The sequence below is a fragment of the Rhinolophus sinicus genome, linkage group LG01, assembly GCF_036562045.2.
Source record: "Rhinolophus sinicus isolate RSC01 linkage group LG01, ASM3656204v1, whole genome shotgun sequence".
NCBI lineage: Eukaryota > Metazoa > Chordata > Mammalia > Chiroptera > Rhinolophidae > Rhinolophus > Rhinolophus sinicus.
Genome location: NC_133751.1, coordinates 124300197 through 124326167, shown reverse-complemented (window position 1 = coordinate 124326167; position 25971 = coordinate 124300197). Strand labels below are relative to the sequence as shown.

The following is a 25971-nucleotide window of genomic DNA, read 5'->3' as shown; positions in this document are numbered from 1 at the left end:
GTGACAACACATGATTTGTATAACAAGTGAACACAGGACACATGAACAATAAAAAAATTCTATGTTCAACCTCTTTTCCGACCATATATACAGAATAACTTAAAATTTGACTTCACTGCCACTGTTTCAACTATCACCCCATAAATTGCATAAGGTATTGAACGATCAAAGAGCAAAAACAAAAAAAGTAGAGGTGGTTAGATAATGAATTTCAACCAAAATTAGTCTTTGAGTAATTGAAATGTTACTTCGTGAAGTTCTTCTTAGGAGAAAATTCCTTAGAAGTCCACATTCTTTATATGCTGTTACCCTGTGTCAAGCTAACAAAATCAATATTATTTTTAGCTTAATAAGATAATTGGTGGCATCAAATAGAATAACTGTCTATATTTTAAATTTAATATTATAAACTATCTTTCAAATTAATATAAAAGTTCTCAAGACAAGCACAAAGATGGCTAAATTCCATTTTAGACTCACGACAACCCCAAAGCAATTTTAAGAATGAACAAGGCAAACTGAAAGTAAACACTGCAAAGGGGATTTTTAAAATTTTAATTTGTTAGGAAATTCTGAAGAGAAATAAACTATTCTCCAAAACTTGAAAAGGAAGTTGGTTCTGATTAACCAAAAGCCCAGAGGAATCCTGAGATGCACATTCATCCACTGATGTCTACAGTGAACAGTCAGGAGCAGTTCCACAGTAGGGATATAAAGACCTAAGTTTAAGGGTTAAAATTAGGAGTATTTTATATTTAAGCATGGTAGGGGAAAGATTCAAATGTAATTTTTAAAGTAGAATTTCTTTTTGCCTTCCTTCTTTGGTATTTTAACCTTTAAAAATGTATTTAAAGAAAAACTAGAATTATTTAAAGAAGAGGCATCCAGTTCTATAGTAATTTGGCACATTTACATGTGAGAAAAATCAGAAATCAACTGATAGATCTGTAATAGATAAGTATATATAAACATTTTATTTTAATAATACTCTGTCACTTCAATTTAAATCATTCCATTATGAAAATGTCTTAATTGAAGAGAGAATATTTCTTCAAAACTCTAAATGAATCAGAGCTTTATCAATTAAATTTACATCAATACAACCTTTAGAAATACACAACTCTTCATTTTACAATACTTCCCCTTTAAAAATCTGTCATGGTTTGTCACAGATTTAAAATACAAGGCACCTAATGCTATGAAAGAATACAGCATATGTAGTGTAAGGGAACCAGATCTTTTCTCAAATATTTTCTCAATCCCCACCAAATTTGTGTGAACATACTTGTTACACAAACATTTCTTGCATTATTAATCTGCAATATTCTACAAAATTCAAAAACAGAATCCATACCTATTATAGGCAGTTTATTTTAGCATTTTACCTGTAACAAACACTGATCTACATACTTAACTGATTTCTTGAAAACATTTTCATAATATAGTCCAGCATATAACAAATAAAATGTGTAAAGTCTCCAGAACATTAAGATTTTATTCTTTGATTAGTTCAGATTATTTCATCAGCTGAATTCCTTGAGATGTGTAAGGCAGGTTGGTCCTTTAGATGGATTTGGACTGAAACTTCCTCTAACTGTAGTAATATATACACAGCTACATAGCAAAGTACTTCATTATGAAAATGAAGAAAATCAATATGAGGAAAATATATTTTAGAGTTCCAAAGAACTGAAACTGTTATTTTTCAGACTAGGCACTGAAACATTTTTCTACAAAAACTTGCCAAAGATTATCTCTTCGCTGTATAATGTTCCATTGTCAAGCTGAAAATAAAAACAAACACAAAATCATCATTAGATCACAACTGTCATAGCTTTAATTTTTCTATAGCTTACATTTTAAAAAGCAAATTATCTTAACATTGAAATATATGTATCAAACACCATATGTATACATATATGGTGTTTTGTATATATATACAACTGGATACTTGAACTTGAGCTGAGTACTAGGAATTCATGAAAGGGAGTTATAAAACAATGTCAAAAGCTGACATCCAATGCTACTTAAAGGTCACGTAATAACAGTTTAACCATGGGTATTGCACCACTACCCGTGTTGAGACAAAGACTCCTACCCAACCTGTTCTGCTTTACTGTAGTCCATTTGCGTTAGTCCTCACTATCTCCTCTCTCCAGCTCACTTCCAAAAATACTGAAACTTTGTCTGTGTGTGGGTGGATATGAGTATGAGTATGGGAATAATACACAGCCTACTAGGAATGGAAAATGTATAAGTTATATCAATAAAAAACTTTAAAGAATAACTATGTGTATTTTTGAAAATTTAAAGATGGCAAATAAATACATATTTAGTCCCACTCTGTTCCTAAAACTTCAGTAAAAAGACAATAAAGGGTGTTTTTGTTTTTGTTTTTGTTTTTAAAGGAATAAACCACATGGACAAGAAGAAGATCAGGGACAAGAAAAGAGCAACTAACTCTTAGCTACCAATGGAAAACTATGACCAGATAGCTCTGTAAGGTGAAGAAACACCTAAAAACAGGCAGATTAGTACAAATTTTATACAAAAAGCAGTGAGACACTCAGATGCCCTCCCCTTACTTTTCAGTTGGGCAAGTGTCAATTGTCTCTCCCAGGAGAAGATTTGAGATTTATTCTCTAAAAAGGTAGTAACAAAGGGTCTCTGGATTGGAGTATGCCAGGCACAATACGATATGGTTCAGGTAAAAGTAACATTTATACAGTCATAATAATGTAAATACTGATTATAGGTCTATCCAAAATTATGTAATAACCATACTAGTATGATGAGGAGGAACGAATGGCATAGGAGGTTGGGTAGCAGGTCAAGTGGGGTGGGAGCAGAGGCGGGGGAAACTGAAGAGTAATGTATCTTCATTTACCATAGTGGGAAAAATCAACTGAAGATGCCTAAAACTGAAAAATCAAGATAAAGACGTATAAGCATGATACTTAGAAAGACAAGGAGGAAAATATCAAAAGAATCGACTACGATTAAAGTGATTCCTAAGAATGGGAAAAGAATGAAAGCAGGATAGCTGGTGCAGAGCAGGACAGCTACTTTGTATAATACGTTTTATAGAACTCTAACTCTTTGCATGTATAACCATTATAACAGAATAAAAAAGGACCAATCACAGAAAAACCCAAAACCAATGCAATTAGCTTTAGGCTAGATGCAAATTTACCATGAAGAATTTACATAAGTTTCAAGGCCAATGTGAGTGCAAGGAGTTGACAGGAGTTGTTCAATGTTCTAGGTGAGGAAGGGAAGCCCAATTGAAATCAGGAAACATTTCAATCTAAATTGCCTAAAGTTATCTCAGAAAAAAGGGGCCTGAATTACCAGAATTTCAGTAATTTATTGTGGTCTCTCATTCTAAATAAATACATAATCACTTTTGTAACTCCCAAAAACACATATTAAATGTATCTCAAGCACTCATTCAGTTAAACATAAAATATGTACTTTTTCTGTCATGTAAGACATATAAAAGATAATAATTCTTAAAATTAAAAAAAAAGAAAAATGGAGAAGTCCCCGGTCAAGATAGTGGAATAGGTAAACGCTGGCCTCACCTCCTCCCATGAACACATCGCAATTACAACTAAACTACAGAATAACCATCACTGAGAATCACCTAAAGTCTAGCCAAACAGAAGTCCTATAACTAAGGACATACAGAAGAAGCTGTATGAGACTGGAGGAGAGGCAGAGATGTGGAACAAGTTGCTCTCACACCCTGTGTGGCAGTTAAAAATCAGAGGGGTGTCTCGGCTACAGAGGTCCCCCCCATGAAGAGTGAAGGGTCCCAGCCCCACACCAGGCTCCCCATCCCAAGGTTTCCAATGCTAAATAGATAAGCCGCCACAACTTCTGACTTTGAAAACCAGTGGAGATTGTGGTTGAGTGAGACGAAGGGCTGCAGGAGTCCCAAACATTCCTCTTAAAGGGCCGGCACATGAACTTACTTGATGACGAATTCCCTCGCTCTGAGCTCCTGCACTGGGGCAGCAGCTCAAAAAGTGCCAGGGATATGCAGGGAGGAACTGAATTGTCTGGCTTCAGAGCAAGGGGTGGAGGGGCAGCTTTCTCCCTGATAAAAGGGCTGGAAGAAACCATTGTTCCTTTGTTGAGCCCTCCCCTAAACCCACCTGCACTCCCAGGCATGCATGATAGCTGAGTCTCCATCAAACTGGCTAACACTGTTCACCCCACCCTGGTGATTCCTTGAGACCCTGTCCCCCCACCCCAACTTGCAGGCCCTCCCAAGCCAGTGGCTTTTCCATACAAATGGCCTGTCTTGGCTCATGCTGAGTACTTTTGTAAAACCTCTCAAAGGTTCACAAACTCCAAACAAGCAGCATGTGGCATCAGCATGCCCAGTACCTCTTGCTAAGCAACCCCAAGCTGGGTACTAGTGGCAGTTGGCCTCAGTTCCCAGCTTAGCCTCTCACTGGCACCTCCAAGCCCAGCACAAGTGGCAACCATGCGCAGATCACTTTATAGTGTCCAGTCGGCTGGGCACAGGCTAGCAGCTGACCTTTGCCTACCCTAGAGCCCCTTCCAAGACACCCCAGAACCAACACACCCAGTGTCCAGCATCAGACCATTTCAGAGCACCTCTCAACCACCTCCACAAATGGCAGACTGGGCAGGGCAGACTGGGCAGGGACCAGAATCCTGCCCAGGATTCTAAAGCAAATCCTGCTCTGTAGGGTCAGCCCTTGCACAACAGCTCCTCAGCTGTAGTCATGACCAGTCTTCACGATCAATCAGGTGAGGGTCAATTCCTCCCACTGACGCACCAACAGCAATTAAGACTCAACCACAACAGGAAGGTGTACACAACACATAAAAGGGACACACCAGCAGCACGTGGCTCAAGTGACCAGGGAGACGGCACCAAGGGGCTCCACACACTTACCACACAAGGCCACTCCACTAACACTGGGAGACATAGCAGTTCTACCTAATACATAAACACAGGGAGGCAGCCAAAATGGGAGACAAAGAAACATGTCCCAAATTAAAGAAAAGAACAAAGCTCCAGAAAATGAACTAAACAAAATGGAGACAACCAATCTACCAAATGCAGAGTTCAAAACACTGGTTATAAGCATCCTTCATGATCTCAGCAAGAACTTCAAACAAAGAGATAAGAAAGAAAAATTAAGCCATCACCATTAAAACAGAACCATTCAAAAATGAAGAATACAATAACTAAAATGAAGAACACATTAGAGGGATTCAATAGTAGATAAGGTGAAGCAGAGGATTGAAGCATAGATTTAGAAGTTAAGGTAGTAAAAAACACCCAACCAGAACAGCAAGAACAAAAAAGAATCCAAAAAAAATAAAGATAGTTTAATGGACCTCTGGGACATCAATTGGTACGGACAAGCATACCAATATTCGCATCACTGAGGTACCAGGAGGAGAGAGAAAGCCAGGAATTGAGAACCTATTTGAAGAAATAATGACAGAAAACTTCCCTAACCTGGCAAAGGAAATATATATATATATAAGCCCAGGAAGTGAAGAGAGTCCCAAACAAGATGAACCCAAAGAGGCCCACACCAAGTTATATCATCATTGAAAGGCCAAAGATTAAAGACAAATAGAGAATCTTAAAAACAGCAAGAAAAAAGCAGTTAGTTACCTCCAAAGGCACCCATAAGACTGTCAGCTGATTTCTCGACAGAAACTTTGCAGGTCAGAAAGCACTGGCACGAAATATTCAAAGTAATGAAAAGCCAGGACCTACAACCAAGATTACTCTACTCAGCAAAGCTATCATTTAGAAATGAAGGGCAGATAAAGAGCTTCCCAGACAAGAAAAAGTTAAAGGATTTATCACCACAAAACTAGTATTACAAGGAATGTTAGAAGGACTTCAGAGGAGGAGGAGGAGAAGAAGGAGGAGAAGAAGAAGAAACATCAAAAATATGAAAATAAAGTGGCAATAACTACATATTTATCAACAATTACATTAAATGTAAATGGATTAAATGCTCCGATCAAAAGACATGGTGTGGCTGAATCGTAAGAAAACAAGACCCTTACACAGGCTGCCTACAAGAAACTCACTTTAGATTAAAAGACACATACAGACTGAAAGTAAAGGGATGGGGAAAAGATATTTCATGAAAATGGGGGGCTGGGGTAGAAGCTGGGGAAGCAATACTTATACCAAACAAAATAGACTTTAAAAATAAAGTCTGTAACAAGAGACAGAGAAGGACCCAATAATCCCACTTCTGGGTATTTATCCAAAGAAACCCAAAATACTAATTTGAAAAGACATGCATCCATATGAGGTCTGACAATTAAGATTGCGAACTTGTTGCAACAAAGCTGCTAACCTTTTTTGACATCAGAGGGATTATTCATTATGAATTTGTACCAACTGGACAGTTAACCATGTTTACTATTTGGAAGTGCTGAAAAGGCTGTGTGAAAAAGTTAGACAAAAACGACCTGAACTTTTCGCCAACAATTCATGGCTCTTGCATCACAACAATGCACCAGCTCACACAGCACTGCCTGTGAGGGAGTTTTTAGCCAGTAAAAAAATAACTGTATTGGAACACCCTCCCTAACCTCCTGATATGGACCCCAACGAGTTCTTTCTTTACCCAAAGATAAAGGAAATATTGAAAGGAAGACATTTTGATGACATTCAAGACATCAAGGATAATACGACAACACCTCTGATGGCCATTCCAGAAAAAGAGTTCCAAAATTGCTTTGAAGGGTGGACTAGGCTCTGGCATCGGTGCATAGCTTCCCAAGGGAAGTAGTTCAAAGGTGACCAGAGTGATATTCAGCAATGAGGTATGTAGCACTTTTTCTAGGATGAGTTCGCAAACTTAATTGGCAGACTTCATAAGAATTAGAACCTTATTCAATACTAATATCAGCCAACATACAAACCTGGACTACAGACGACAGCTAACTAGTTCCATCCTCCTGAGAAACACTGTGCATAGGAATCAGACTCTCACACTGTTCACTGTCTTCTGGAACCCTTTTAAAATAAGACAATAGTTAAGGAAAGCTTTAGAGCTGGAAAAAACCTTAAAAATGATCTATTCCATGGCTGAAGCCGTGAGGTCAGAACTAAGACTAGGGCAAAATTTTCCAACAACTTTGTTCCAAGTTCTTTTTATGGTAGACTGTAAAAAGGTTTCTCTCTTAAAAAAAAAAAAAAAGAAAGAAAGAAAGAAAGAAAAGAAAATTTGAGGCAATGTTATATTTTATTATGAATTTTTGTTAAAATCAATAAAAATTTTCTACATTTAAATTCATTATAGCAGAACAGTAAGTACTTTGGCTTTATCTGTGAGTCAAAACATTTTTTTAAAGTAGTTGTGAAGAAACTATCTTATCACCCAAAGGATCTGAATAAATTATTCTAATTTTATCTGGCATAGTGCATGTATAAATTATGTACTATTCAATACTTCTTCATAAAATCTCTAAAACCTAGGCCAGCATGATATGATTCCTAGTTTATTTAGCAAGCATTATTTTTCACTTATATTGTAATTAAACCTACCTCTGAATTCGATGTTTTCTGCATATAAAGGCAAAAATTCTTCTGATTCCCACCATCACAGGATCCCAATTGTTATAATGGCATAGGAGAGTTACAATAAAAAATGAAAAAAATACAGGGATAGCGCCTGCAAAAAATAACCAAGAAAACTGCACCTAAAAATAAGAGATAGAAAAAAAGTACTCCACAATTATCATGAAGACAATTTTTTCCGTTAACAGAAGTTTTCCATTTATGAAAAGTAGCAGGAATAAGTTAAAACACAAAGAAAATAACACTAAGCATTGACAATACATTACTAAGTACATTATTATTAAATATTAGGATTCAGGACTTCAATGTACTAACCACTTTCTTAAATTACCAACATTAATACTTTTCAATTAGAAAACAGCCTAAAGGAAAGTCAGGAAAGCATGCTGCTTTTCATATATTAAGCATAGCACAGGTCTAAGAACAGAATCATGAAACTTGAAGCTTTTGTCGTAGACATCACTTTGCCCTTTTTTTCTTTACTGATTACTGCCTCTTCTCAAGTTGATCCTTCCCTTGTTTCTGAAGTCATCATCGGAACCCACATTTTTAAAAACTATGTTCTGCTCTAGTTGCAAAGTGTTATGCTACAGTTCTTCTCTTAAAACAGTACCGAAAACAGATGAAACTCTCTAACTGCAACTTATGCAAGCCTTTTACTAAAAATTTGCAACAAAGTCTAATCCTAACACTTCAAACGAGCTCAGTTATCTAGTAACAAATTAAAAAATTCAAAAGGAAATCATGACTAAGTAAAATAAAGACTACAGACAGGAATACTTTCACTAAGAAATGTGAGCTGCAGAAGACAAGCTGCAAGCAGAGCCTCCGAGGTGCAGACTCAGGCATCACCAAGTCTGACTTGTCAATCCATCATTTGATAAGGGTTATCAAGAAAATTAAAAATGAGAACCATAAAGTTACCAAAAAAAAAAAAAAATCATTCTTTTCTTTCACTAGTTTACCTTTACCACCTAGATTCAACTAATATCTAAAACAATTGCCAAAAAGCCTGCACTGATTAATTACTGAGACTTAGCTCCAACACACTGGTGGTTTGCTTTCAAAATAATGACAAAAATAGTAACTCCTACCTTTCAAACAGGGAGGAAAAACTGCTTGCCTTCTTTAAGCGTTTAAAAAACAAGATTTAGAATCATAGGCAGACTCCCTCTGGTGGGAAACATATACTATGTCATTTCATTACACCATTAGTCAGAGTGAAGAGGTTCTGTGAGTATAATGGTTTTTATGAGGAACTCACAATGCGTAAAACATGAATAATGACTGAAAACTTTTAACATGCATGGCCTGTTTATATGGTACACACATACACAGGCTGAGTCAGCCTACAAATGCCCAGGAAACAGCAGTCCATAAGAGAAAATAAAAAGCTTACATGTTGTTATCCAATTATTGGCATAACATATTCTTAGAATATTTGCTTAATAATCTAAAAAATACTTAATAATCTAAAAAAACCATGATGTACTAAAATAACGGAAGATCAAAAAAGTATGAACAGTTTATAACTAATGAGAGTTTAAAATGTAGATACTTGACAGCATGATTTCATGAATATTCAACAAAAAACCCTATTTTATAACTGAAGAACAGCAAACTTTACAAAAGTAAGTAAAACCCCAGATGACTTTTAAAGGCAAAGTTCACTTTTAACAATGCAGTTATTTATATGTTGCCACATAATAAAAAACTTCTAATTTGATTTTTAAGAAGCTAACAAGGCAATTTTTTAAAATGAAAACATTTATTAAAAAAGAAAATTCCCTATGTAAATAAAAAAGTCTAATTCCTGAATACATCTGAATATAGATCTGATTATGATTGGGGATGCTTCTTCTTATACAAAAATATCAACTATAAATAGGCTAAAATAACCAATATAAGTACAATAAATGTTAATGAATTCTAAAATTTCAGAAACTATATAAATATGGTTTCTATGGCTATTAGAATAAAAACAAAACAAAACATGAAAGTAGGTATCTCCTATAATGTTTCTTGTAGAGGTCTGGGGTACACCCTGTCACTTTTCCCAGCAGGTATATTCCTACCCTCAATTCCCATCAAAGGCCCAGGCTACTCATTTAAATGGTTGCCTAATGATATTAATAGATGTGAAGGCAATCAAGAAAATACTGTTTGGTTATGTTTTTGTAATGTATTACATACCCATGTAGTTTCCTTTTTCTTGTGTTTTACCTTCATCTTAAAATATTTGATTAAACAAAGTACACAATCATTTAATAAACTAGATCTCCTGTGATAATTCTTTTTTTTTAAATTCCCTAAAATTAACCTTCAATTTTTATTTCTCAAATCTACAAAAGCTGATGTTTTCAAAATATCAGTGTGGTAAAGTTCATTTACCCAGTGGTCTACCGAAATTCTCTAACAAGCAGTTTCACTAGAACAATTTTGACTGATATTCAAGATCACGACCCTGAGATGTAGGACTTGGATATTATTTAAATCTATAAAAGAATCTAATATGTGTTACTTTAGTATTATGTATATTTTATTATAGTCACACTATTTGAAAATGCATGGTACATAAGATAATTCTCACTTAAGGAGATGTCCATTTTTAACCATGACAAATAAGAATTTACTGAACCGTAAAACAAAGTTAAATATCAGCACAGATTTTTTTTTAAATAAAGAAGATATGTATTATTGAGAGTATTCTGCCTTTTATCCTAAAAACTGCACAAAGATCTAAAGAAAAATAGCTTTAAAAATCTGATTATAACTTCTACACAGCGTAAGCCTTTGGGCTTTCAAGTATTTCCTCTTCCAGTTATATGAAAGCAACCTCTTTCCCCACCCCCACCCCACACGCGCGCACACACACAATTGTGTTACTTAATACTTGGAGTTAAAAGCTTACAAATATTGAACCAGGTGATAAGTAGCTACACTACATATTTTGGCATTACCCAATGGCACAATCTATTCTCCCTCTCACCTCTCAGAGCACTAGAAAAAACTTCTCCCTTCAGGCTACTGGGAGGGACACAGATCCTCCTTCCTGCAATGTTTGCAATATTGCCCACACTTATACAAGAATCCCAGCATCCAGACCAGGACTTTATAAAACAGGGAAGGCTGCCCTGCTGAGTCCAGACAGAAATGAGCAATCACTGAGAAGCAGCACTGTTCATGTGTCTCACATCTGTAGTAGTATTATTTACAGTTGTATCCTTTATAATTGCGTCATATCCCTTAACTTTCATTAGCTCCATTTTAATAATACATGAAACATCTAATAAACAGTTCGCCTTACCTTTTGCATGCACATGTCAGCTATTATGGACAGAGGTATCGTAAGGCTTAGTGCAAGTGTGCCTATCAGGGATGAGGTAAGAAAGCAGCCCCTAAAAATCAAAAACAGAAAACAGACATTCCCATATTAAAAAAGGAAAAGAACCAAAGAAAAACAATGATCAAAAACTATTCTACAATATAAATATGAGAGATCAGGAACAAAAATAAAAGCTCAGGATGGACTGAGATAATAAATAATAAAGTTACTGAGACAATTCTTAAAGTTTATCTTCAAATATTAAAAATCCAAATATGTCAGTATAAAAACTTTGAGGTATTTTATGCTATTTTCAATATCTACTTACAGATATTATTCAACTTTGGATGTCTAGCTTATATTTCATGAACATTTTTTACAAAACTGTTGAAAGAGTTCTTATAGTTGTGTGAGGATACTTAACTAACAAAGGAGATAGCTTTATTAAAATTGCAGAATACCTCGTAACATAAGACTTTAAGAAAGTGATAAGCCAATATGTGAATCTGTCATCAAAGCAAAACACCTCACTCTCATGAGAACTAAAATTGAAACACTACTTTAGACGGTGTTGCTCTTTTGGTTTGGTTTAACATCAAAAAGAAAGAAAAAAAAAAACGGAGTATTTTTAAGGATATTTCCTTGTTATTTTCCATTTCCCTAGCAATTTTTCTAAACAAAAACGAAGCTCTTCATTTTGTTTTCATCTTGAACTATCAATATTGGTATCAAAGTCTGAAATATCACTCTGTACATAATTTTGTTTACTTGAAGGAAAAAATGAAGGAAAGCATTATACCAATAGATAAGCCATTTATAAAGACCAATCATTTGACTGTGTAAGAAAAAAGCGAATTATAACCCAAAATAAAACTATAATGTATGTAATTCGAATTACAGACTCATGGAAATTGTAGGCAAGTAAATTTTAGCTCAGTATATGTAAGGATTAATAATGCTACTGCAATAAAAGGGGCCATCTCTTGATAAAGTGTCACTTGAAGTAATCAATAGAGGCTGGACAATTAATTCTTACTAATGCAGTAAAGAGAACTCAAGTATAGTGGTTCCTACTACCCATGAGCTGCTCTATGAAATGAGGTTTGTGGGGGAAATATATATATGTATATATAATATATATCACATATATAACATATATGATATATATGTGATATATATATTAATGCAGCATATGTTCTTAGAAATTTATAATGCAAAACGCAGTCACAAAAAGTCTGATATACTTGTTATAGTTGTTTTGAATTACCAACACCTCCTAGAGTTTAAGGGATATGTTTGTTTCATTACTTATTAACTTAATTGCTGTGTTGTTACCATACTCTTAAACACATGAGTGTAGAAGTATATCTGAAAATTAAACCTCCTTAAGGTTCAGAAAAATCTATCGCAGGTAAGGATAAACACAGCTTTGATCATAATATACGACTTCCAGTGTGCAATTTAACTACTCAATAATAAACACTCATATACACAGTTGGGAATATAAACTGTGGAGAAGGACTTTGCAATTATCAAAATCTAAAGTCTACTTGTGTAGCTCAGTCTTTTCCACTTACAGGCTTTTATCCTATAGAATGCTTCATATATATGCAAAGTCTTATATGAGGATATTCAATAGTATATTATTTACAAAGCAAAAGACTGAAAATGTAAAATGTCTCTCAATAAGGAACTGGTAAAACACATTATGTTCTATCCATTATGTTACATAGTGGATTGAAATATAATGCATTAAATGCTAATACAGGCTTTAAGTGCTAACATGTAAAGATGTATAAGACAAACAATTTGTGGAAAAAAAGTAAATTACAGAAAAATATCCATAGTATACTCCCGTTTATGTGTTCAAAATAAAACAAATTCAGTGGTAAATGAAGAGACTTATTTACACTTCTGCATGTATAGTAAACATTATAGAAGGTTTAGACGTTAATAGCGGTTGCCTCTGTGTAAAAAAGAATGGAAATTTGGGGTAAAAGGAAGATTTCCTTTTCATCGTGAATCCTTTTGTACACTTTTGCATGTATTACTCTTACATTTTAAAAAAAGTTAAAAAAATAATAAAATATTCTAAAATATGTTATTTATTACTTCGTTAAATGTAAAATTTTCCAAGGGAACAAACTCCAAAATTTCACATAATAGAGATTACATGTCGCCACTCATATTTGACAGTCCCCAAAGCCTACATTAAATTCTGCTGCACATAATGAAACTATTGCATATATTCATTAAAAATAAAGCTCTTAATAAAAAATGAGCATTTTAATATTTGTAGGTGGCACAGTTCATGTCTACTATGAATTTCAATGTATTAATAATAAGGACCATACTAAACCCTTTAGTCTAACATCCAAAGAAAAATTTAATTATTTCTTTCAAATATGGAAAAATGCCTTTCTTTGAAATTTTCTAATTTAAACTAAACTTAGAAAACTCGAGAATATGACCTCGTATTAAAATACAGAGAGTGCATAATTATTTAAAGCTTATGGTTCACTGGGTTGAACCATATGAAACTGCAGTCAAAAATGGTTAAAGATCAAGAATTCCTTACGGTTCAACTAAGTTCAATCAAAACACAACCAGTAAGTAGTTATACCTGCTCAGAACAGAGTGGAGAGAGGTAAGAGAAATGACAGAACAAAAGAAATGATGAGACAAGATAATAAGAGCGACATGATATATATTAATATACAAAATAATACGTGTAACTCTTTTTGGTTAAAAAAAGTGAGCACCTAAAATGCATGTAATGAAAGATGAAAAAATGAGTAAATGGATTCTGATATCAGAAAGTTTTAGATTAGCAAAGGAATTTAACATAAGTACATAAAATACTACAACACAAAGTAAATCTTTAAATACTACATGAAAGGGAGTGAGTGTGGAGGGTATGAAGAAAACTGAGATATTTCCTTAACTGTGGAGGAGGGAGAAGTGTAGGCAGAGCATTAAGGAAGACTTCACACAAAACGTGACTTTTGTTACAGTTTTTGCAATGGAAAACTAGTCAGTAGTCTTAACTGGCATATAATATAATTCATTTAGGGCTTTAAGTACAACTTGTGATTCTTTTTAAGTTCCTATTAGGTGGAAACAGAACTAAGTATCAAGCTTTATATTTGAAAGGTTTCTTAAACTCTATACATGACAGTCTTCAAACTATTTTAGGATTATTATCCTATATTAACTTATTTGAGATTATAACATTTCAAAGTACGTTAACATGACCAATCAGAGTTTAGGGTTTACACATCTGAATCACCCACATGGAAAGTCCTGAGAATAAACAGAACAAAAAAGTCTATGAATAACCAAACAAAGTTTCTTAAATAAGCAAAGGCTCTTAAAGTCCCCCAGATTCTCACTTAATAACTCATGTTATTGAAACTTGGGATACACATCTTGTAAGTTTCGATGTTCATGAGATGACACCTTTCATTTACATAATACTCTACTTCCAAAAACACTTTTACAAATATAGATCATTCATTCATTCATTCAATATGTATTGATCTCCTTTCATATATAAAACACTACTCTATACAATGGGTAATTAGAAGTTAAAAATAAAAAATCAAAGCTCCTGCTCTAATGTAGTTACTGTATTAAATTAAGTGTGTGGGGTGAGAAGGTGCACAGAAGGGCCATCAGAAGACAAAAGGAATATAAATGCTTAAACTATCCACAAGTCCATAAACTGATAACTAATAAAACATAGGGCAATAAATAGTACATACCACAACCACAGGAACTCTGAGAGAACTGTTCCAATAAGGCCATTAATGATAATGCACATTAATACTACTTTATTGGGAAACTCAAAGTCCTCAAATCCAGTATAATGAAGTAAAAAGAAACCTGGCCATAAGAGCAGCAGATTAAACAGACCTACAAAACCTAAATATGTATAAAAGAGACAAAAGTTAGTAGCTGTGATTTAAATTTTCTAAACTTATAATTCTATAATTAGAAAACATTAGATTTTGCACAAAGGGCTCCACCAGGTTTCCTTAACTGGAATTCCTGTTTCTTTGTTTTCAAAGCCAGTCCTGTGGGTAACTCCACAACAGAAAAAATTGCATCAAGTAACTGGTGATCACTGAGTCTTCAAGGTTCAACTGTCCACACTGCATGGAGCAGCCACTGCACAATAAACCACTTAAAACAATTCAAAGAAAAGAGTTCGTAACTTTAGCTACTTGTAATATAGTGTCCTAGAACTTAAAGAAATAAACAGTGTGTTTGTGTGTTTGTAGATTCAGCCTAAATTAATTACGAGGAATTGTATGGTTTGCTCTGATTCAATTTATAGTTAAAAGTACAATTCATAAATTGAAAGTACCTGTGCTACACTAGGAATAATGGAGCAAGATTCAAAAAAAAGATAAAATTCTTGGTTCCTGCCTTCCCAGAGCTCATTAATTAGTTAGTGAGATAATATACATATACAAATAGTCAATGTGTGGACTAAGCACAGACTGACTGCTTATAAAAGAAGGCTGCAACGTTCAGTGGTTAAAAGTGTGTGTTCTGCAGTGAGTGCCCTGTTCCGAGCCAGCTCCATCACGCACTAGCAGTGTGAACATTAGCCAAGACGCAGAACCTCTGTTAAGCCTCAGTTTTGCAATCTATAAGTGTACAAGAATATTTAATTAGGTTACAAGAAAGATTAGATAAAACACATAAAATATAGGACAGTACCTGGCAAAGAGTAAACAGTTAATAAAGGCTAGCTATTATTATTACAGGAATGTAAGTTTATCTATGACTAAATACATGTGAATGTAAAGAAACATTATTATAATTTTATAGTAATTTTTACTGCACTTTCTATACAGTTTAACATCACAGATCCACTATGAGATCCATGAGGTAACTATAGAGCTTTCTTAAAGTTAAATTACAGTATGTAGATATTTTAGATCTGCTGCTAAATAACAAACTAGCATTCAGGTTGCCTGGTGAAACAGGACTGGAGCACCCAGTCTCTACCTGCTGCTAAAGCCTCACAGCCACCAGCCTTCTCTGAGGAACTGTCCTGGGAGAGCAAACAAGTCTGCCTTTCCCAGGGAGTTCACACCCCTGCCCACCCCACGCCCTCCGCAGCCAATGACTGCCTGATAGAGGACTCACACAGTCAGTCAGCCCTTATGGTCGAAATCCTAATGGCTCACAGAAGGCCGGGCCATCTCATCTCTGAGGAGTGCCTAGACCTACTACCTGCTCCTGCTCCTCCTCGATCCCCGACCCCTTATCCCCTACCTGCCAGGAACTGAGCCAAACCCCAAGGGTACCTGAGACCATGTGGTTCTTTCCCTTCTCTATCCTGCTTCTCTCACTCCCTTGCCAGTTTTTCCTGCAGAGCACTCCCTCAATAAATCACCCACACTAAGTCCTTGCCTTATATCCTGCCTCTAGGAAACCCAATTTAAGATATCTAGTGATTTTATTTTAAAAATAAAATCAAACAAAATGACACACATACAGAAGGGACTTATGACCTAAAAGGCGTGCATGACATTAAGATGTTGTAATTAAAATGCTGACATTTGGCATTATCAAGAACCAAATATATTTTCTAGTCCCTGAATTATCCTACAAAATCCCACATAATTACGATCCACAGGCATAGGTCCCAATCGCAGATCCTCAGAATCTGGCCTGCCTACCTTCCTGTTCTTCCCCAAAGTGAACAACACTCCAGCACAGTCACACACATCTGCTCCCTGCTCTGCTCTGCTCGTTTCTCCAGCCTAAAGACCCCTCCACATTCCAGTATAACTTCTTCTTTGCTAATCTTACCTATCCTAAAGCCCAATCAAATCAATATTACTTTCTATATCACGCCACAAGTGAAGAAGACTAATCAAGTTACATGTTTATGTGTACTGTATTAACTAGAAAATAAAGCAATTTTTCTTCAAAGTTACTGATCTTAAAAAAGAACGCTCCAAAAATATTAGCATTTCATTCCATCTGGATGGAATTTTCTATGACTCTAAAATAAGACATTATTAAAATGATCTTCATATTTAAGGTATATTTATTGAATTCTCTAAAAGGAACTTGAGTGATCACTCATTTTAGTTTGTGGCTTTTCAAACGTTTTATTTTTGCTAAACTTTAGGTGAAGATATTCCAACTGTTTTAGCATAAAAATCTTCTCTACAAATTAAATTATAATGCAAAAAGTACGACAAAGCAGAGCTGTCCCAGTTGAAGCAGCGAAGGAGTCCGAGAACCAGACCCATGGATGCAACTCCCTGCCTTCCCAACCTTCTCCAGAACTTCTGTAAATCAGCTTAGAAGCTGCTGAGGTAGCCCAGTTTCCTCATTTTTCAGATGAGTATGAGATAAATGAAGTTATAACAGCTATATTCCAGGTCTACAGATTCCCTGTAAGCTGAACTTTGAACCCTCATCACCAGGCTTCTTCTCCTATTGGTATTCAGGTATCTCTTGGGAGATATCCACAGATACCCTACAGATAGAATAAGTTTTATAATGAGCTTAGGAGACTTTATAAATCATATCAGGTATTTTATTTACCAAAATTAAGAATGGATGCTATGAACTATAATTAGATAATATGAAAAATTTGTCATAAAAGAGTCTGAGTCTTAAAGTGCAAATGCAAAGCCCTTTAAATGGCTCACAGTTTTTAATGAAAATAAGTACATAGACTAGAACAGTATTTTACATATCATTTTGGGGCAGCTTCCCCCATCCAAAAATAGCAAAATGTATACTACAACAGGTATAGTCTCACGTGCTTATAACAGCAGGATTCTGTCATATCAATGAGGAAAACATCTGACTCATAGGCTGAAGACATTAGTGCGAAAAAGGCATTAGGAAGAATTTCTTTTTTTTACCTCACACTGAAGGAACGGCCATTCCTTCAGAGGTGCATAATTGTGCAGGACAAGGCAAGAGAAAAACATTGAGATTGGACTTTGTAATCTTTAAAATCTGATGGTCTTAGACAACCACATGGAAGGGGGAGAAAAGGCTTCCCTATTACCTCCCCAAAAACAAAAACAAAACCCTAAGTTAATCATTCAGAGTAAACAGTCTTAACAAGTTAAGCATATTCTTACCAAAGAACATTGGGATATCCAATTTATCTTCTCTGTCTACCTTTCTCTTAATCATAACAATATAGACAGCATAGAGCATGGCTCCAACAAGAGACCAAATGGAACCTGTAAAAATCAATACAATGATTTAAAAGCATATGTTCATTAACTCATTTGACTCACACATTTGAAATCTAACAATGTGTCAGCTCCTATTTCAAGAAATGAGTACACAAATATGAAAAACAGATAAAGTACACCCCCCCTCCATCCTTGTCCTCCAGGAGTATAGGAAGGAATGTAAAGTATAAACAAAACCTGCAAAAACATTCCTGTCAATGATCTAACCACTTATGCATGTTATAATACTAAAACTCATATAATTAGTGCTTTCTTTTAATTTTGGAATGCAAAATTCCTATTTTTCCTTTACATAAACAATTTTGCCACCTGACAGACAGAAAGGCTTCTTTCCCTCTCTAAGCTGTTGCTTGTACTGTTCTCCCCACCACCATGCATCACTTTTCACATATATCACTACCATCTGCAAGGCCCTGTTGAAGTCCCATCTGCCACAAAGCATCCTCTTCCTATTCTGTTATATTTCCATTCTACCTGTCTTCTATTTTAGATAATTTAATACTTCACTGTAGTTAAATGTGGTATTATTTTATTCTCTAGTGGCTTCATTTTGTCAATCTCACATACTGATTAAAATCAAGAATTCGTTGAAAACTGCAAACACATAATTTATGCTTTATAATGTTCCAAAAGATCTAACATAATGCAGGGCTCACAGTACATGCATAATATACATTGATGCTCTTCAATGCATTAACTCATTCTTAAAAACATTTAAGTAAGCATTTAAAACCAGCTAAATAAGGTGCTGTCTGCCAAGTATTGGCATTGAGTATTGACCATATTCAATACTTTAATGAATTATCTAAAAGTTCAATGTTTTATTAAATCAAGCAAAGGGGAAGTCTCTCCATAAAGTCTCACACGCACACAACAAACACATTTATTATTTTACACACACAAAGCTGCTCTAGATGGGAAAGAGGTGAGGCAATTCTAGACACAGTTCACTGGGCAATAACCAGGAATGGTTTAGAAAGCATTGTTGTATTCAATAAAATTCAAATATCTAAAGTATCCAAAGGGAATCCATTAAGCTGGGTTCTGATTGCTTTTGTTTCTCTTAAATCTAAACAATGGATCAAAAATTAAGTGTTTACCATAGTTGTACTGTTTTGGGCAATAATTAAGAGTGAAATGACAAAATCAGTGGGTGCAAGTATGATAGAAACAGGATATTTGTATAGTCTCAGTATTTCCCTAGAAGATGTTTCTTACTTACAAAAGGAAAACTTACTAGTTTTACACAGGAGCAACCTGGCAGACTCCATCTTAAAATTATCATCATTAGTAATGTCACTAGTAACATCAATATCACGTGCCTTCTGATACAACGTCCTGATCAGGACACAGTATCACTTCCATGGTATTCTTACCAAAAGTGCACAACATAAATTTAACCATAAGAAAATATCAGACAAACCCAAACTGAGGGACAGTCTACAAAACTGGAAAATATCCTTCAATAGTGTTACAGTTATGAAAGACAAAAAAAGACTGAGGGACAGTTCCAGATTAAAGGAAACTAAGGAGACATGACAACTAAATGTAACAAGTGATCCTGGAGCAGAAAAAGAACATTAGTGAAAAAAATGGTGAAGCTTGAAAGGGATCTACAGAAATTAGATGTTATTGTAATGAATGTTAATTCCTGATTTTTATAACTGTACTACTGTGATGTACATAGTTAACAGAGAATCTGGGTGAAGGCTATATGAAAAATCTGTGAACCATTTTTGAATTTTTTAACATTATTTCCAAAGGAAAAGTTTTTAAAAAGACCTTGTTCACACCCACCGTGTGTGTGTGTGTGTGTGTGTGTGTGTGTGTGTGTGTGATGATGAAGATATGCATAAAACTTTATTGTATACTCTAACAGAAAGAATGCAGCATCAGAAACATACCTATTGTATTTCTTCCGGCAGATTTTTCAGACCCTGACAGGTTTACCAGTACAACACCTCCAATGCTATGAGACAACAGTCATTACTGATGAGCAAAATAATACATTGCTTAAAAGGGCTAATCATAAAGACACAAATTATTTACAAATGATCAAGTCTAATCTCAACCTTGGGTACTGTCAAAGAATTAGTGATTTAACTAGTACTATCTTACATGAATGCATTTAATCCATACAAAATGCACAATATTACCTTTAGGAAGATATTACTGTTATTACCATTCCCATTTTATATAGGAGAAAAACTAATGCACAAAGAGAGGAAGTAACTTGACCAAAATCACAGCTGGGATTGAAACACAGACAGTCTGCTTCCAGAATCCAGTGTTATGCTATCTGTTTCCAATTAGGAAAGAATTAGCCAACTTATCATGTCTTTTCCAATTTTTCTTTTGGAGATACACATATACTAAATCCATATAAACCTAGTAATGGCATTAACACTTTCTTATTGGTAAAATTTGAATTAACAGTAAAACTATCCTTAAATATTTAAATAATTAAATTAATCGCATTATTTTAATGCATAAAAATAAGACCTAAGGAAGTATGTAGAAAAATCAGAGATCATTCCTTCATTCAATTGTTACTTATTGAGCTAAGCTCTGGGTTATAGCAATAGACAAGAGACGTGGTTCCTATCCTCACACGTCTTATATTGCCTTTCTATTTCTATGCATCTATCTACCTTTATCAAGATAGTACAAAGGGGGAAAAAAGAAGATAGTGCAAAGAAAACTTAGAAATTAGCATAAATTTTGACTAAATCTGAATAAAACCTCATTTACTTCTCTAATATAAATATATTGTATTTCCCTAATGCAAAAATGTGTTTGAATATAACATTAGCCAATCATGTATAACAATAAGTTCCTAGTGGTCGTAAAGTCTAAACAGTAAATAAGTTGGGTCAACCATGGAAACTACCATGATTATTTTACCTTTATATCTCATGATAAATAATAAGACCTACCACTTATGATTGATTACCAAGTACCGGTCTCTATGATAATCGCATTTTATATATATCCATCCAAACCTCAAAGCAAGGCTTCAAAGTAGACGATAGTATCATCCTTTTCTTATCTACGAAATCCTCATACAAGTAGTGCCCAGGGACAAAGAGCAGAGTTCTGATTCAAACCCAACTCTGATAGCTAATACTAATCTCTTCATTAAATTAAGAGATTTTTTTTTTCTCTTAATTTGCTACCTACTCTGATTTCTTATTTTCTCTCACAAAAACAGTAACTTTATCAAACCAACACATCAGTGAGCAAAGCCCTATGCTAGGCCTTGGTGACACAAAGGAATATAAAACAAGGCTCCTGCCTTCGAGTATATACAATCTCATAGGGAAGCCAAGATAAACGTACACAAAGTTAACTAAAAATGTAAATATAGTTATCCACAATACTGAGGTTATACAGTAATACAAACCTGCCAAATTATACAGAAAATAGCTGAAAAAATAAGGCTAAGACACTCAGTGAATACTGCATGTTAGACTCCTAGAGTGCGAGAAGTGAAAACCAAAACCAAAACAAAAAGGGGCACTTGTTTTAGGAAAAAGAAACAGAAACTTGGGGGTTATGGGACCCGGTCGCCACACTAACTTAAATGCTCATGTCAGTACATACTTAGTAGGTGTGCAGTCACATGAATGGAAACCAAAACTGCCTTGGGGTCCTTCCCGCCATTTACCCTCCCCAGGAAGTTTTAAAGATAGAGACACAGGACTGAGTAGCAAAAGTCCATTGAAAACCTCCTGCTACCCTCATCGTTCTTTGCCTATCCAGTATACTATACTATAAATTATCCTCTATCACTACCAGAAAAATTTTAAACATCGTTATGTTTAAGCAGAGTAAACCAGCTATTACACTATCTTCTTACCTTAAAATTACAGCTAACAGTTTAGAAAGAGTAAATCTATCTCCACTGTTACTTGGAAACACTGCAGCAAGGATTAAGGTAAAAAGCCCTATGGAGAGAAAAGGATGAAGAAAAGACACGTTAGCTTAAATACTGCCCAAATTATTTATTGCCAATTTTGTCATTTTTAAGTAACTAAGAATAAGACTGCAGTTACCGAGGCAAAAACAGCCTCTAAACTAAACCATGTTTATTTCAACGATACAGATCTAGTCCTTTTATTTTCAACTAACAAAAGAATTAAATGAGCCTTCAGAATAACATTCTGACTTCAACATAATCAAGCATGTGTGCTAAAGTTATTTTTACAGTCTCAAAAATACGTTTTTATCTTCCAGATTTGGAAAGTGATTCAATTTTTAAAATAAAACACCTTTCATAGGGCAAATTATAGTTCTGAAACAAGCAATTACATTTAGCCAAAGGGTCTAGAAAAAGATCTTTAGAAAGAATATGTGAAATAAAAACAGCTATAATACAAAGAGCCAACCTGTAAAACTTTATTGTTATAAAAAAATACTGTATAAAGTATTGGAAGAAATATAAATAGCACAAGGCTATAGCATAAAATGATAAAGATTAAGAAGTAGTTATAAAACACTAATGCAATGACAGCAGAAGAAAAAAATTATAACAAGATAAAAATATGCATATATGCACACATACTATATATATAAAAAATATATCAATCTATAATGCAGATTTTAAAGATCCATTTCTTACCAGAAGTTGAGGACAAAATATTAACTATAGCAACTTGTGTGTCTGAAAGTGCTTCTTGATATGAGAAATTTGCCAAAAACCACTAAAGAAATAGAAAACAAAGAAAAATCTAATGAATGACATGTTTATATTTGTTATAAAAATTTATAGTTCCCTCCTTTTTTCTTTCCCTAAACACTGTTATCATGAGAGGTTTTAAAATCTGCTTTATGTTGAAAAAGCACAGGCCCCAAAACATGACAAACAATTATAATCAGACTTATGATTTTTGCTATCCAATTTCCCTTAAGAAATTAACCATAGTTGGTTAAAAATTAGCATTCAAGTCTTAAAACAAGGATAAAATTTAATATTAAATCAACTTTAAAGTGTGCTTTATCCAACTACTGCTATCACTGTATTAAGTTTATCTAAATCAAATTTAAGTTGGAGAAAATTTTCAAACATTAAAATATGTACAGATGAATACAGCATGATGAAAAAAATCTATTGAAAAAGATGATGCTGATGGGGATGGATGGAACTAGCTAGTTAGCTACATTGACCAAATAAAAGGCTATATTCACTTTGGAAAATAAAAATGTCTAAAAAAATTGTGAATTTACTGGCTAATTGTAATTGTTTCTGATTCTCAGTTTGGTGACACAATACAAAGAGTCGTCATAACTTTGGATATAATAAAGTAAGTTTCCAGGCTATGCGGACTTTTTTCTTCTTCCCTTTTTCTCATCTAGGCTAGGACATCCTTATATTCCCAATCCTGTGTCCACTTTGATTTAGAGGATACGACCTCTTTTGAGGAAGCCCAATGTGTATGCGTGTCTCGGTGTGTCTGTCTTGCGCGTGTATATCCAAAGTTCATTTATTTTCACTGATATCGGATATTCTAAATGCACATTACCACAACTCACCCACCTTTCTGTTGACAGACACTTTTTGACTACTTCATACAATGCTACCACGAACATTAAATATAGTGTATGCCTGCTGGGGCATCTGTGCATGAGTGTCACTGACATGTATTCTAAGAAACAGATTGCTGAGTCAATCCAAGTAAATTAACTACTTGTCTGTTTGCTGCATCTCAGTTACTTAAACACACTGACTAGATAATGATATTCCACTGAAGAATGACTTGTCTCTCGATCTCTCTTAGAACCTGTAGCTAAGTGAGTAGTGTAATTATTCGTATTTATATTTCAAAGCAGCAGTATTGACACCTGATCTTAGAACGCTGCTAGAAGGTAGCAGACAGCTGAGAGTCTAGTAGTCTCCATTCAATCTATATTGTACGCAAGGCTGAAGCCAGAGTGAAACTATGGCAAATGGATCTGATTCCACCCGTAGTCCTCTGCCTCCCGAGATCATTTCACTGTACTACCTAAAGGACACATGAGGCAGCTCTCAGTAAGACTGGCAATATCCAACAGACATGTATGATGATCGGAGCCACGATCTGCTTGTAGTTGAAGTGCTAGAAAAGAGGCAGAAGATTCTGCCCTTAATTATCTTTTGGAGATTTTCTGTAAGAATAGATGATGCTTTTCAGCGATAAGTAGCTTTCTTGACCCACTTTCCTCACCACTTTAATACTAAAATACTGTACTCATTTTCCAAACAATCTCACTGGTCTCTGCTAATACAAGAAAAAGAAATGAAAACAGATCATTTGTATAGCAGGCATTCAAAGATCCTAACAACTCTTCATTAGCTATGAACTCTGTCCAGAAAGACCTTCCCATTCTCCACCTTTCCCAAAACTGCATTGTCTGGCTCAAACCCAAGGTACCCTCATCACAAAAGAAGACCCATCTCAATTATCCGCCAATAAAAATTTCCTTTACAATTTTTCCTTTCATTATGCCAGGGTTCAGAAAAACCACTTACTAATAATTAATTGATTTCAAATAATTTATATAATACCTAATTATTTCATGAATGGTAATCTTTTTTAAATTATAATAAAAGGTATTCACGGTAAAGCCTATATGACCTAAATTTTATTTAACAGAAAATAATAAAACATCATAAACCCTAATGACACAAAACAACATTAGCGGACAGGCAAATACAGTAATCATTAACTCCTTTTGACCTACACTGTCCAGTACACTAGCCACTAGCCACATGTGGGCTACTGAGCAACTGAAATGTGACTAGTGTAAATTAAAATGCTTAAAAATTGAAATGAAAACTGAAATTGGAATGGAACAAAAATTGGAATGTTTAAAAATTGAAATGTTTAGAAGACTTTAGTACAAAAAATGTAAATTGCCTCATCAATAATTTTTATATTGATAATATGTTGAAATATTTTATATATAATGGCTTAAATAAAAATATAGTATTGAAATCAACTTTACTTTTCTTTGTTTCTTTTTAACATGGTTAGTAGAAAATTTAAAAATACGTATGTGACCTGTGTTTGAGGCTCACATTATATTTTCATTGAACAGCACTGCTCTAGACCTCATCTGACCTTCTATAGATCTGGACTATATTATTCTGACTTTCTATAGAAATGCCTTTACTAAAGACTAACATAATTCTCTGCTCTTGTAACATATTTAAGGTCTATTTAAAAAAAAGACTATTAAAGGTGGAAGCAACCCAAGTTACATCAACGGATGAATGGATAAACAAAATGTGGTGTATGCATACAAAGGACTATTAGTCATGCTTAAAAAGGAAACTCTGACACATGCTACAAGGATGAACCTTGAAGACATTATGCTAAGTGAAAGAAGTCAGTCACAAAAGGACAAATATTGTATGATTCCACTCATATGAGTTACTTAGAGTAATCAAATTCATAGAGACAGAAAGTAGAATGGTAGCTGTCAGGAGCTGGGGGATGGAGATGGGAGTTATCATTTAATGGGTACAAAGTTTCAGTTTTGTGAGATGAAAAAAGTTCTGGATGGTGGTGATAGTTGCGTAACAATGTGAATGCACTTAATGCCACTGCATTGTACACTTAAAAATGGTTAAAATGATAAATTTTATGGTATATATATTTTACCACAATTTTTTAAAAAGGCTATTATCTGCTCATATCTATCTATAAATCTATAATACAGGATAGTGCCTTAATACATTCTCTGAGTTCTGAGTTAGGAAAAAGTTTGCTTTACCCAATGAAGAGAGATACTTCATATATATATATGTATATATATAT

General features: G+C 34.4%; 1 protein-coding gene across 3 annotated transcripts in view; it reads right to left on the bottom strand.

Annotated features, from left to right (window-relative positions):
- Positions 1 to 1353: 1353 nt before the first annotated feature.
- SLC35F5 (solute carrier family 35 member F5) overlaps positions 1354 to 25971 on the bottom strand; it is a 36648-nt gene continuing 12030 nt past the window's right edge. For 2 of the 3 annotated variants that reach the window (XM_019731128.2, XM_074335450.1), the window contains exons 8-16: positions 22794 to 22875; positions 22032 to 22119; positions 20077 to 20141; positions 18053 to 18157; positions 14690 to 14849; positions 10908 to 10998; positions 7568 to 7722; positions 6943 to 7036; positions 1354 to 1784 (exon numbers count right to left, since the gene is read on the bottom strand). In XM_019731128.2, coding sequence (XP_019586687.2) covers positions 6961 to 7036; positions 7568 to 7722; positions 10908 to 10998; positions 14690 to 14849; positions 18053 to 18157; positions 20077 to 20141; positions 22032 to 22119; positions 22794 to 22875 — 822 coding nt within the window. In that variant the 3' untranslated portion in view covers positions 1354 to 1784; positions 6943 to 6960. The remainder of the gene's footprint in view (positions 1785 to 6942; positions 7037 to 7567; positions 7723 to 10907; positions 10999 to 14689; positions 14850 to 18052; positions 18158 to 20076; positions 20142 to 22031; positions 22120 to 22793; positions 22876 to 25971) is intronic. The other variant, XR_012497388.1, reaches the window with a different exon arrangement.